Source organism: Artemia franciscana, chromosome 10 (genome assembly GCF_032884065.1).
Source record: "Artemia franciscana chromosome 10, ASM3288406v1, whole genome shotgun sequence".
Taxonomy (NCBI): Eukaryota; Metazoa; Arthropoda; class Branchiopoda; order Anostraca; family Artemiidae; genus Artemia; species Artemia franciscana.
Genome location: NC_088872.1, coordinates 288,948 through 302,847, shown reverse-complemented (window position 1 = coordinate 302,847; position 13,900 = coordinate 288,948). Strand labels below are relative to the sequence as shown.

Below are 13,900 nucleotides of genomic sequence, written 5' to 3'. Positions count from 1 at the left end.
CTAGCAGAAAATTCAACCCCCACCAAACGAACATTGATGCACACTTTTCAATAACAAAACCCATACGTAAGCAATGGGTCAATTTTATAAATTAAAGATCATCTCCTTGGGGTTTTGGGGGAAGGGGTCATTTTATATCCAAAGATATAGTTTTGGGCCTTTTAACTATGATAAACAAAATGTCTGTATCAAAATTTTTATCCGTTGATTTTGGCAGAAATTGGCGGAGGAGGAGGCTTAGATACCCTCCAATATTTTTGATCACTCGAAAAGGGCAATAAAACTTTTAATTTCAGTTCAAATAACCCCTCTCCCAGTATTATAGGCACTGGGTCAATACATTCATCCCCGAGGAAGCCAAAAAACAAATAAACAAACAAAAAACTACAAATAAACACGCATCCTTGATCTTTCTACTAACGAAAAAAAAAATCAAAATTCCATTTTTTTTGCAGAAAGAGCTTCAAATTTCCATAGTAGGGCTCCCTAATATGCTGAATCTGATGGTGTGATTTTCTTAAGAATTCTTTGACTTTTTAGGGTGTGAAACACCCTAAAAAGTAGGATGTGAAACACTCTATTTCGATAATCAGGTACATTTTCTTAGACTCGTATCCTTTGATGGGCAACACTGAATGGAATGACTCTGGTATATATGTAGAATCAGCATATTAAGTTAATTCTTTTATTATATACTTATGGGTATCAAAATTCTGTCTTTTAAAGTTTTGGTAACCATTGAACCATGTTGCTCCTTACTTGCAGTTTGTTACCACGCATTATTTGATCATTAAGTAAATATCTGAACCTAGTTAATAGGAAAATTGCAAAAGTATTCTGTAGTTCCTGAATCAGAATAACATGGCAATTTTTCTCATTATGCCTTTTTTTTAATACGCATTTATCAACTTTTTGTTACTATATCCTAGGGCTCACTCTTTACTAAGTTACAGCTACTACTGTGACCATAATAATCTTGGGTTAAATCAAAACTGACTTAGCCTATATATTATACACAAATAAAAATATATTCATCATCGATGTTGCCTCAGTAGTGTTTACTATATTGTATGATTAAATAAAAAAAAACAAGTTTTTTCAACTGAAAGTAAGGAGCGACATTAAAACTTAAAACGAACTGAAATTACTTCGTATATGAAAGGGGCTGCTTCCTCATCAACGCCCCGCTCTTTACAATAAAGTTTGACTCTTTCTCTCAACTCTTCTTTTTAAAGCAGTAAAAAACATTAGCGTAAAGAGCGGGACACATGATGTCCATCCATGGACACATGAAATTTGTTCTTATAGGAACCTAATTAAATATACAAATCAGTGCTGAACTTAGGTTCGGTGTAGGATGAAAATTCAACATATAGTCATCATATTGAAGCCTGACTTCACAATCATATTAGTGTTTTATTTTATCTACCGGGGGCTTATGCTTGAGATATTTTAGGTGATGAACCAAAATATATCCCTTAATCTTGTGCATTTTAAAAAGACTTCGCACATATTGTACTAAATTTACGAGTTTTAATTTTTTTGAGACTTCAACGACTAGGACTACTGTTCTTGTAGCTATGTATTTAGAGTTAAGTGTCACGTCTTCGATTTATCATTATGTTAAATCTTTATCTCTCTCTCCCTCTCTCTTTTGTCTATGTCTCTTTCTGTACCTCTCTCTCTCTCTCTCTCTCCCTCACACTCTCTCTCTCTCTTCTCTCTCTCTCTCTCTCTCTCTCTCTCTCTCTCTCTCTCTCTCTCTCTCTCTCTCTCTCTCTCTCTCTCTCTCTCTCTCTCTCTCTCTCTCTCTCTCTCTCTTCTCTCTCTCTCTCCTCTCTCTCTCTCTCTCTCTCTCTCTCTCTCTCTCTCTCTCTCTCTCTCTCTCTCTCTCTCTCTCTCTGCTTACATTCCTTTGTTTTTGCTTTAACTTCCATTAATCCCTTATTGGTCCTTAGAGAATTGGTAGAAATACGTATAAATACTATGTATATTATATAAAATTATTCAAACAATAATGGAACAGAACTTTTCGCTTGTAACAGCTAACTGCAGCAGCAACACCAAATTATTTGATAACCTTTCCATTTTAACCATAAAAGCCACCATAGCCTCCATAGCCTCCATAGCCACCATAGCCTCCATATCCTCCTAGGCCATATCCACCGTATCCGTAATATGGATAACCGAAGCCATATCCTCCATAAAATCTGCCTTTCTCGTCTCTCTTTTGATTGTTTCCTAAATTGAAATAAAAATATTCAGTTTGATTATGGGTACTTTACAAGCACTGTAAAGAAAAGAACTTTCAACTGCTTCTCACGGTGTGAGAGGCAGCAAAAGTTGTCATTTCTCTTGTCATTTTCTTGGAAACTTTACCATGGGAGGTTGTTTATTTCTTGGCTCTACAAACATTTCTTGAAGTTTTAAAAGTACTCCCAACTAACACTCTTTCTAGGAAAATTTTAAATACTTTTACAATATATTCTATCACCCCTTGTTTAAATTGTGAAGAGAGAGGCTTTCTACTATTTTGTATTTTCCAAATATTCCCCGATAATTTGTCCCTAAATTGGTAGGATTCTAAATTCCTTTTCGTAAGTGCCTAGTACGTGAAATAGCTCGGTATACTCAGCCGAGAGACAAAAAAACTGATAATACAAAGGCAGTTGATTTCTACTGCAATTTAAGCTATTTCTAAAATATAGTTAATTACCGTTTGGAGTGTTTAAACTGAAGCTTATAGCAGCGATGTAGACATGATAGGGAAGAAATGAGTTGAAATAATACACGTAAAATTAAAACCATGGGGATATCTTTGCAGTAAATCAAACAGTTCGTGGTAACGAACTGTAGTAAGGAGCGACCCGGCTCAATAGTAACCAAAACTCTAAAAAATTGAATTTTGATATCAATAGCTACATCAAAAGAATCGCATTTTAATGCTGATTTTAAATATATAAGTTTCATCAAGTTTAGTCTTACCCATCAAAAGTTACGAGCCTGAGAAAGATCTTAGCGAAGGATCTTAGCGAAAATGACACCATCAGATTCAGCGTATTAGAGAACCCTACTGTAGAAGTTTCAAGCTCCTATCTACAAAAATGTGGAATTTTGTATTTTTTGCCAGAAGACAAATCACGGGTGCGTGTTTATTTGTTTGTTTTTTTGTTTTTTTTTTTTTTCCCAGGGGTCATCGTATCGACCAAGTGGTCCTAGAATGTCACAAGAGGGCTCATTCTAACGGAAATGAAAAGTTCTAGTGCCCTTTTTAAGTGACCAAAAAAATTGGAGGGCATCTAGGCCCCCTCCCACGCTCATTTTTTTCCCAAAGTCAACGGATCAAAATTTTGAGATAGCCATTTTGTTCAACATAGTTGAAAACCATAATAACTATGTCTTTGGGGATGACTTACTCCCCAACAATCCCTGGGGGAGGAGCTGCAAGTTACAAACTTTGACCAGTGTTTACATATAGTAATGGTTATTGGGAAGTGTACATACGTTTTCAGGGGGATTTTATTTTGTTTGGGGGTGGGGCTGAGGAGAGGGGGCTATGTTGGAGGATCTTTCCTTGGAGGAATCTGTCATGGGGGAAGAAAAATTCAATGAAAAGGGCGCAGGATTCTCTAGCATTACTATAAGAAAACAATGAAAAATAAACATGAAAACGTTTTTTCAAATGAAAGGAAGAAGCAGCATTGAAACTTAAAACGAACAGAGATTATTACGCATATGAGGGGCTCTAAAAATACTTTAGCATAAAGAGCGAGGTATTTAGGAGGAGATAATTACCTCGCTCTTTATGCTAAAGTATTTTTAGTAATTTCAACTATTTATTCTACGGCCTTTCTGATTCAGGGGTCATTCTTAAAGAATTGGGACAAAACTTACGATTTAGTGTAAAGAGCGAGGTATTAACGAGGGTACAAACCCCCTCATATACATAATAATAATTAAAGAATATAAAAGTTTGTTACGTAAGTTAATTCTAAAGTTACGTATATTTTCTGCTAATAAAAGAAATTCGTTAAAATTAAAATTAATAGTTGCCTTTTTATGTAACGGAAAAATTGCATGGCAACTAGGCCTCCTTCCCCATTCCATATTTCTCAAAATCGTATGATCAAAACTAAGAGAAAGCCATTTAGCCAAAAAAGGAATTAATATGCAAATTTCATTTGAATAGTTTACGTGTGGAGAGTCAAAATCAAACATACATTAATTCAAAAACGTTCAGAAATTACATAAAAAAAAACTAGTTTTTTTAACTGAAAGTAAGGAGCGACATTAAAACTTAAAACGAACAGAAATTACTCCGTATATGAAATAGATTGTTCCCTCCGCAATCCCTCGCTCTTTACGCTAAAGTTTGACTCTTTGCCACAATTCTGCTTTTTAAAATAATTAAAAGCTTTAGCGTAAAGAGCGAGGGATTGCGGAGGGAACAATCTATTTCATATACGGAGTAATTTCTGTTCGTTTTAAGTTTTAATGTCGCTCCTTACTTTCAGTTAAAAAAACTAGTTTTTTTTTATGTAATATGTAAGTAAGAATGACAGCACTAGAAGCTTAAGGTTCAAACTAGCAGGTGCAGATCTCCATTTCGTGGCCCTTCAGCCGGTTTATTGGGATGGGAGATTTTTGGGGTGGGAGAGAGCTGATTTAAGACACCCTCTCAATGTAAATACATATACTTTAAATACAAACTACTGCTCAGGTCGGTTCCATAAACTGTCCAGACAGTTAAATATAACCATAAAACAAGTTTTAAATGAGAAAAAAATTTGAAAATATGGGTTATAAGTTATTCAAAATAACACGACTGGAACTTGAAAGAAACTGCGGCCTCATTTTGGCCAAATTGTGCAAAACAAATGTTCTTAAATGACAATAGAGAGAGACATTAAAATTTAAACACAAAGTAAAGCTTTTTCGTCTCATTAATAAGTAAAATACATTTGAGTGTACATGAAATCAGTGTACCCTTACCGCAGTAGCATTCTTTATAAATGTACAAAGGTTCAGCTTTAAGGGGGGAGGGTATTTTTGTATAGATATGTCGAAATCTCATAAGCTTATTCTATTGCTAAATGTTCATTAGTTTTGGTTAATGACATGTTTCGTTCGAATAACCTTGGGGGATTTCTCCATTCTCGCCTGAGTTCCTGGATTTTTTTACTGTGCTGAATAAAAAGGCTATTTCAAAATTTCGATCATGTGACTTTGGAAAAAAATGAGCGTGAGAGAAGGCCTAGATGCCCTCCAATATTTGGTCACTTTAAGAGAGCGCTAGAACTTTTAATTTCCGTTAAAATGAACCCCCTTGCGACATTCTAGGACTACTTGGCCAATACGATCACTCCTGGGGGAAAAAAATTCCACATTTTAGGAGATATGAGCTTAAAACTTCTACAGTAGGGTTCTCTGATTTGCTAAACTGATGGTGTGATTTTCATTAAGATTTTATGATGTTTTGGGAATGTTTTACCCTTTTTTTAAAAATAAGGCAAATTTTCTCAGGCTCTAAACTTTTAATGGGTAAAACTAAATTTGATGAAATTTACACATTAAAAATCAGCATTAAAATTCTATTCTTTTCATGTATATATTGGTATCAAAGTTCCGTTTTTTGGAGTTTCGGTTACTATTGAACCGAGTCGCTCCTTACTACAATTCGTCACTACGAACTGTTTTATCCATTTGGAATATTAAGCAACTCAGTTTAGTTAAATAAAGCTTGAAAATCAATGCGAGAAAAATTGTTTTTGCAACAATAAGGTAGTTATCACCCCAAACCACTGTTATAATGGTTAAATTGAAATTTAGCGACATACTAAATTTCGCCTTTTTACCCCATGCTCCTTTTTACACTTCTCTGAAAATCCATGGAGAAGAACACAATTTTTCACACTTTTCGTGTTAACGTACTGTAAGTAAAGAGTGACCGGGCTCAATAGTAACAGAAAATCTAAAGAACAGACTTTGATACCAATAGATACATGAGAAGAATTGGTTATTAATACTGATTTTAAATATATAAGTTTCATCAAGGTTAGTCCTGATCGTCAAAAGTTACGAACCTGAGAAAAATTTGTTTTATTATCACAAAAAGGGGAAAATGTCCCCTAAAAGTCATAGAACCTTAATGAAAATCGCACCATCAGATTTAGCGCATCAGAAAACCCTACTTCAGGTGTTTCAAGCTCCTATGTGCAAAAATTTAGAATTTTGCATTTTTTGCCAGAAGAAAGATCTTGGATACGTACTTATTTGTTTTTTGTTTTTTTCCTCAATGGTGGTCGTAGTGACTCAGTAGTCCTGGGATGTTACGGTATTGCTAATTCAAACAAAAATTAAAAGTTCTAGTGTCCTTTTCAATTGACCAAGAAAATTGGACGACAACCCTCCAGCCCTCATTTTTTTCAAAGTCACCAGATTTAAAATTTTGCAATAGCAATTTTGTTCAGCATAGTCGAAAAATCTAATGACAATTTCTTTGATGAGGACTTAATCCCCAGTGTCCCCGGGGGAAGGGTTGGAAGCTATGAACTTTGTCCATAGATTACATATAGTATGGGGTATTGGGAAGTATACTGATGTTTTAAGGGATATTTTTCTAGTTGTGGAGGGGGGTCGGAGAGAGACAGTTACTCGGAAGGATATTTCCATGGAGGAATTTTTCATGGGGGAAGAGAATTTTCTATGTAGGGGCGCTGGATTTCCCAGCATTATTTAAAAAAACGACTAGAAATAAAGTAAAATAACAAGTTTTTTCCACTGAAAGTAAGAAGCAGCATTAAAACTTAACATGTACAGAACCTTTTCATATACGTCCCTCATATACGTAATAATTTCTGTTCGTTTTAAGCTTTAATATTGCTCCTTACTTTCAGTTTAAAAAATTTGTGTTTTTTTATTTAATAGAGTTAAAAATTATTTGTTTAGGTATCTCTGAATTTCCGGCCTACACCATGACCCACCAATACCAAACACAATTATACATTACTAAACGCAAGTTCAAAAGAAATCAAGTAAAGAGATTGGTATTATAGACTAAATAGCTCTTTGGAACGAATACGCCGATGTCTAGCTTTAATTTCTCTGAAAATGGGAAATTGGATATTAGATTATTCAATATTAGACATTAAAATAAATTGAAACTCATCCTCGTTCTGTTTTTTGGCAAAAAATACAAAGTTCATTATTTTTTCAGATAGAAGCCTGAAACCTTTGACGCAAGGTTTTCAGATACGCTGAATCTAAAAGTCTGATTTTAATTCAGATCTTCTGATAATTTGGGGGTATTTCCTCCCTTTATAAAAATCAGGCTATTTTTGTCAACTTTTAAATTTTGATGATTAAAATTCACCATTTTGAGGGATAAAGGAACACTTGACCGGTATAAAGTGTATTTTTTATATTCGGAAATCAGCATAAAAACTCAATTTTCTTATGTCTGTATTGTTATCAAAATTCTATTTTCTAGAGTATTGGTTACTATTGGGCCGGGCTACTCCTTGATTATAGTTTGTTACCGTCAACTATTTAAATAAGGAATAGAACACACACACACATACAGTGCACAATGACATAAACAGTGGTTAAAATTCGAATTGGAAATTTGTTTATTGGAAATTGAAATTTGAAAAGTTGCAAACAATTTGGAAATTTCTAATGATGATAAATAACCAATAACAAAAACTCGTGCTAAAATTTACACCCCCTTTCGACTTAAAAAAAACTTGTTTGGGCTCTGAGGATGACGCGAAGAGTTAATTATATCTAAGTAACGTTTATAATTATCAGTACCTTTGCAGGTTCTTTTTTGTCTGTCGAATGATTTGTAAATGAAAACTGAGGCAGTTAAATGTTAGGTGACAATTTCGTTTACAGGAAAATTCAGAAGTTTATCAAGATCTTAGATTATTGATCATGGCTATTCGAAAATCAGGTATCTACAGCCCGTGTCCATTGGTTATGTAACTGAATCCTTACTTTCATCAGAGCCCTGTCTTCTTTCTGCAAAATCATCAAATCGTATTGTACCAAAAGGATCTGCCTCTCTTGGTCTGGCAGTGGAAAAACTGACTAAGCACAGGAAGAGGACGCAAATAACCTGAAAAGGAATAATTTGATTATGTTATTCATTACTTTCAACATTCATATTTCGTTTAAAATTACACAATATGATACAAATTCAGGCGATAATTCACTGCAAAGTTAATGTAGATAATTTTTGGACAGCAGTGAATAGATTTGTTAATCTGCAATAGTATTTATATCATACAAATATAATTTTTAAATTCATGGCTGTAGAGCATGCGTAACAGATAGAGATTATCAATTTGACCAAATCTGAAGTCCTATTAGGGAGCTGATACCACTTTGTATAGCGGATTGTAACAAGGGACTTAACTTTGTAATCGATTAAATAAAAAAAAAACAAGTTTTTTTAACTGGAAGTAAGGAGCGACATTAAAACTTAAAACGCACAGAAATTACTTCGTATATGAAAGAGGCTGCCACCTCATCAACGCCCCGCTCTTTACGCTAAAGTTTGACTCTTTCTCTCAATTCTTCTTTTTAAAACAGTAAAAAATTTTAGCGTAAAGAGCGGGGCGTTGATGAGGTAGCAGCCTCTTTCATATACGAAGTAATTTCTGTGCGTTTTAAGTTTTAATGTCGCTCCTTACTTCCAGTGAAAAAAACTTGTTTTTTTTTTATTTAATTTCTGAACGTTTTCGAATCAATGCACGTTTTGATTTTGGCTCTCCGCAGAGGAATAATCAAAACGAAATTTGCATATTTTTTTTTTTTTTTGCTAAATAGCTTTCTCGTAATGTTGATCGAATGATTTTGAGAAAAAAAATAGCGGGGGACGAAGCCTAGTTGTCCTCCGTTTTTTTGGTTAATTAAAAAAGCAACTAGAACTTTTAATTTTTTACGAATATTTTTATTGGTAAAAGATTTACGTAACTTATAAATTAGCTTACGTAAAGAACTTTTGTATTCTCATGTTTTTATTACATATATGAGGGGATTCGCCCCATCGTCAGTACCTCGCTCTTTACACTAAAGCTTAAATTTTATCCCAATTCATTAAGAATGACCCCTGAATCACAAAAGCCGTAGAATAAATAGTTGAAATTACTAAAAATACTTTAGCGTAAAGAGCGAGGTATTAGAAGGAGGTGAGCCCCTCATATGGGTAATAGTTTCTGTTTGTTTTAAGTGTTATTGCTGTTCCTTACTTCCAGCTGAAAAAGCTTTTTCACATTTATTTTTTAATTGTTTTTTTTTTTAAATAATGTTAGTAAATCCTGCTCTCCCTTCATGGAAATTTTCTTCTCCCATGACAAATTCTCGATGGAAAGTTCCCCCAGCATATCCCTCTCTTCTCAACCCCTCCCCCAACCAAAAAAATCCTCCTGAAAACGCCTGTATACTTCCCAATAACCATTACTATATGTAAGCACAGGTCAAAGTTTGTAACTTGTTGCCCCTCCCACGGGGACTGTGGGGGAGTAATTCGTCCCCAAAGACATAGTTATAAGGTTTTTCGAATACATTGAATAAAATGGCTATCTCAGAATTTTGATCCGTTGACTTTGGGAAAATAATTAGCGTGGGAGGGGGCCTAGGTGCCCTCCAATTTTTTTGGTCACTTAAAAAGGGCACTAGAACTTTTCATTTCCGTTAGAACGAGCCCTCTTGCAACACTCTAAGACAACTGGGTCGATACGATCACCCCTGGGAAAAAAAAAAAAAAAAAAAAAAAAAAAAAAAAAAAAAAAAAAAAAAAAAAAAAAAAAAAAAAACACGCATCCGTGATCTGCCTTGTGGCAAAAAATGCAAAATTCCACATTTTTGTAGATAGGAGCTCGAAACTTCTACAGTAGGGTTCTCTGATACGCTGAATCTGATGGTGTGATTTTCGTTAAGATTCCATGACTTTTAGGGGGTGTTTCCCCCTATTTTCTAAAATAACGCAAATTTTGTCAGGCTCGTAACTTTTGATGGGTATGATTAAACTTGATGAAACTTATATATTTAAAACCAGCATTAAAATGCGGTTCTTTTGATGTAGCTATTGGTATCAAAATTTCATTTTTTAGAGTTTTGGTTACTATTGAGCCGGGTCGCTCCTTACTACAGTTCGTTACCACGAACTGTTTGATACTTTATAACCAGTTAGTTTTATTTGATAAGCGGTTTCATTAACCCATGCATGATTAAAAATAAAGTCAACTAATCTTCCATACATAATACTACCGTAAATCACTATTGATAAATAAATGAAACTCAAAACGAACAGATATTACAATAAATAGCCAAGTCAAACTTAAAACAAAAATTAACATTAACAGGGTTGTTTGAACAATTGCCTTCAAAAGAGCAAAACAAAATTGGCGCTTTACTCAAAAAACAAAACAAAACAACAACAACAACAAAATAACCCTGGATTGTCAGTTTAATTGACATGGACTGATATTTATTCCCTAAAGGTTTTGATAATTTTATATTTATGAAAGTAAGAAAAGTGAAAACATTTCAAATGTATTTAGTTTGTATTTTGATTTACCTTTTATTATCACAAAACTACATGTCACAAAATTTGTAACAGCAAACAGGTCAGCATATTTCTTTAGCAGCTGCATAATTATTAATCAAGTCTTGCAAGGAAGGATTGTCTTGGAAATCGAAAGTCTCGTTGAACCTAAGAAATTACATCCCAGTTTTGGAACATATTCAGGACCGTATCCAAATTGTTTTTTGTTTTTTTTGGGGGTGGGGGCTAAGAAAAGATTTGTACAATAGTACAAGGAAATTTTTACCAGGGGTAAAAATGACCTCCAAATGCTTGGGAATTTGGTTGAAGAAGATTTATGTTAGTAAATTTAAGTGCATATAATGCATTACCAGGTAGTGTTATTTTTAGTAAAATAGAAATGACTTGGTTCTAAATAAATCTTAAAACCAAAAAAGTGTAGTTAGGGAATAAACAAATGGTTTTGTATAGTTTGTTAGGATATTAGCCCATGTATTCTTTTGTAGATGGGTGGGGAGGGGTACCTGGGGCCTAAAATAGCCGCAACTCTACTTTTTAAAACAAAAAAACTTTAGCGTAAAGAGCGGGGTGTCGAGGAGGAAAAGCCCCTTTCATATACGGAGTAATTTCTGTTCGTTTTAAGTTTTAATGTCGCTCCTTACTTTCATTTCAAAAAACTTGTTTTTTTTTATTTAATCACTTGATAAGCTGAATATTTGCATAATAATACTCTAGATGCGCTACACAAGCTCTTTTTTTTTGCGAAGGGTTGTACTGTAAAAATTAAAGTTCAATGAAAAGAGTGTTGTCTTTTTTGGGAGCGGAGCGGAGAGGGACAAGTTTGGTAGCTTTCTACATAGTTATAATAACTTGGGCTTAGTACTGAAAAAAAAAATTAAATTTCAAAACTAATTCTCAACAAAATGCAAACAAAATTGGAAACAAAATTCAGTTTCGTATTTCAAGCAAAATTAAAGAGAAAAAAATTCTTTTGTCCATTAAAACAATTTTCACTCCATTTCAATTTCTTTGATGTTAGAGTTGCTGTTTTTAGGAGGTTGAAGCAAAATACAAACATTTATAGTAAAGAATGGAAAATTAAGGAAGGGCAAGTTGGGCAACATCCCTCATAAGAAGAAAAATAATTATTTTCTTTAAATTCTAATACCACACAGTAGTTTCATTAGAAAAAAGAATTATTTCTTTTAATTTACTGAATTAAAAGAACGCTTACCGTTGAGGCCAAAACCTTCATTTTACAGTTTTAAATTCTGTTTCTCCCCACTGCACAATTTCAATCTGATATCTTTTCGCAAATTTTCAATCCTTATATCAGCTGATGATAGCCTTTGCATAATCTTCAATCAAGGTCTTTTAAAACAACTGCAGCAGAATCTTAAATCAAAACAATTTCGTTTTCTCTTATATTTGTGGTTAAAGCAATTGCAGCAAAATAGCAAAGATCAGCCGATGTTGATTGCATAGCTGAATTTTCAAAAAACAAGTTTTGAAAAAAATATATACAATGATTATATGATATATTTGATACGATATTTTTATTTAATAATGAATCAGTATTACTCCTTTTTATTATCTCCTTATCTCTCCTTATTATCTCCTTTTTGGTCTTCAATGGCAAATGAATGTGATGTCGTTTACAAAAATTGATTGTGAAACCAAATTCTCGTGAATTTTGTGGAAGAATTTTGACGTCGATCAAATAAGGCAGTATATTAAAAAAAAGGCCATTGGAGTCATTATTGTCTAAATGATTCCCATAAGGAGTTAATCCCGCATTTTGAAAACCTAATAGTGATTCCATGGCTCTAAAATTTGCTATGTTTAGCATCTTTATCTCCTCTTGAGTTTGCAGTCTTACCCTCAATTACTGGAAATCTGTTTTTCATGGACCCTCATCATATTTTTTCTATGGTTCTAAAAATTTGTTTCAGTATTTAGTTAAGTCTTACGTCTCTTATTGTTCTGCTGTATGAATATCAACTTTTTTTTCGTTTCTGAAACCACCCTTTAAGGTATTAAACAGTTCGTGGTAACGAATTTGTAACTAATTTGTGATTTGGCATAATAGCAGTCACAATTCTAAAAAAGGAAATTTTGATAACAATAAATAAATTAAAATAATTACCGCTATTGTTTATTTAATAAAAAAAAGATGTTTTTAACTAAAAGTAAGGAGTAACATTAAAACCGCAAACGAAGAAAAATATTTCAAATACATAATAATTTAAAAACTTTTAAAGAAGCTCCTGAATGTAAATAAATGACACTCGTATTTTAGGAGTAGTTCTTAAAGAATTAGAACAAAAGTCATATTTTAGCGTAAAGAATGAGGCATTGAAGATCGGGTAATCCCCTTCATATAAAACAACTACTGTTCATTTTAAGTTTGAGGTTGATCCTTACTATCAGTCCAAAATTTTTTTTTGTTTTGTTTAATTTCTGATTGTGTTGAATTAATGTCGTTAAATCCAGCTTCCTTCCATCAAAAATAAAAAAAATAATTTAAAACAAATTGTTTTTAATTGAAGGTATGCCTAAAGAGCAACATTAAAACTGCAAACGAAGAAAAAACTTCAAAGCACTAAATTATTTCAAACTTTTAAAGAAGCTCCTGATTCTAAATAAATGCCGCTCGTATTTTAGGAGTAGTTCTTACAGAATTAGAAAAAAATTCAAGCTTTAGCGCAAAGAGCAAGCTTTAGTTTAAAGAGCAAATAATTGAAAACTGTCGTGTTATTTCAAGAAGCTTTATATTTTTTTTAAGTATGCCCGTCCTTTTTCTGTAACTACATGTACATTTTCTTTGGCTCTACATGCCGGTTTTCTAATTCTGGCTGCATTCTATGACCATTTAGTCCAACAGTTAGATCAGATTTCAGTAATTTTTTTTAATTTGATACCCACAGATATTCCTTAGATACTGCCAATATGTCCTGCTAGACAGCTAGCACGAAATAAGAGTGTTTTAGCTGCGTTCAACATCTCTTTTAATATATTCTTGAAGTTTCACCCTGATATCCTAACTTTTTCTGGAGTCCCAGAATTGAACTTGCCACCTTTTTCTTATAAATTTTCTATAAATTAACAATGGGTAATTTTTTTAGCTTAAACCCCTTCTCCCAAAGGGCTATCTGAAGATACGTCAATCCCCCAAAATTAGCTATATCACCTTCAGACTGTACACAAATAAAAAGAATTTCGTATAGAATTAAATCTTGATAAATTCCCCCAGAGAATTTCTCTTGAAAAGTTCACCCCCCCCAGAAACTTCACTCTCCATTGAAAACTCTAACTAGAAAATAGCCCTAGCAGAAAATTCAACCCCTA

General features: G+C 33.3%; 1 protein-coding gene across 1 annotated transcript; it reads right to left on the bottom strand.

Moving 5' to 3' along the window:
* Nucleotides 1-1,972: 1,972 nt before the first annotated feature.
* LOC136032374 (keratin-associated protein 19-2-like) lies at nt 1,973-11,916 on the bottom strand. The gene is made up of 3 exons (XM_065712696.1): nt 11,787-11,916; nt 7,999-8,119; nt 1,973-2,241 (listed from the first exon to the last, which is right to left on the bottom strand). Exons 1-3 carry the CDS (start codon nt 11,805-11,807, stop codon nt 2,090-2,092), a joined length of 294 nt encoding a protein of 97 aa, XP_065568768.1. The 5' UTR covers nt 11,808-11,916; the 3' UTR covers nt 1,973-2,089.
* Between the last annotated feature and the right edge of the window lie 1,984 nt (nt 11,917-13,900).

Bases quoted from the DNA above. Each gene is read 5' to 3' on its own strand.
- LOC136032374 (XM_065712696.1), bottom strand. From the start codon at position 11,807: ATGAAGGTTTTGGCCTCAACG. The intron at 8,120-11,786 runs GTAAGCGTTCTT...ATTCCTTTTCAG, and splicing joins TGAAGGTTTTGGCCTCAACG to GTTATTTGCGTCCTCTTCCT. The intron at 2,242-7,998 runs GTAAGGATTCAG...ATTTCAATTTAG, and splicing joins AAGACAGGGCTCTGATGAAA to GAAACAATCAAAAGAGAGAC.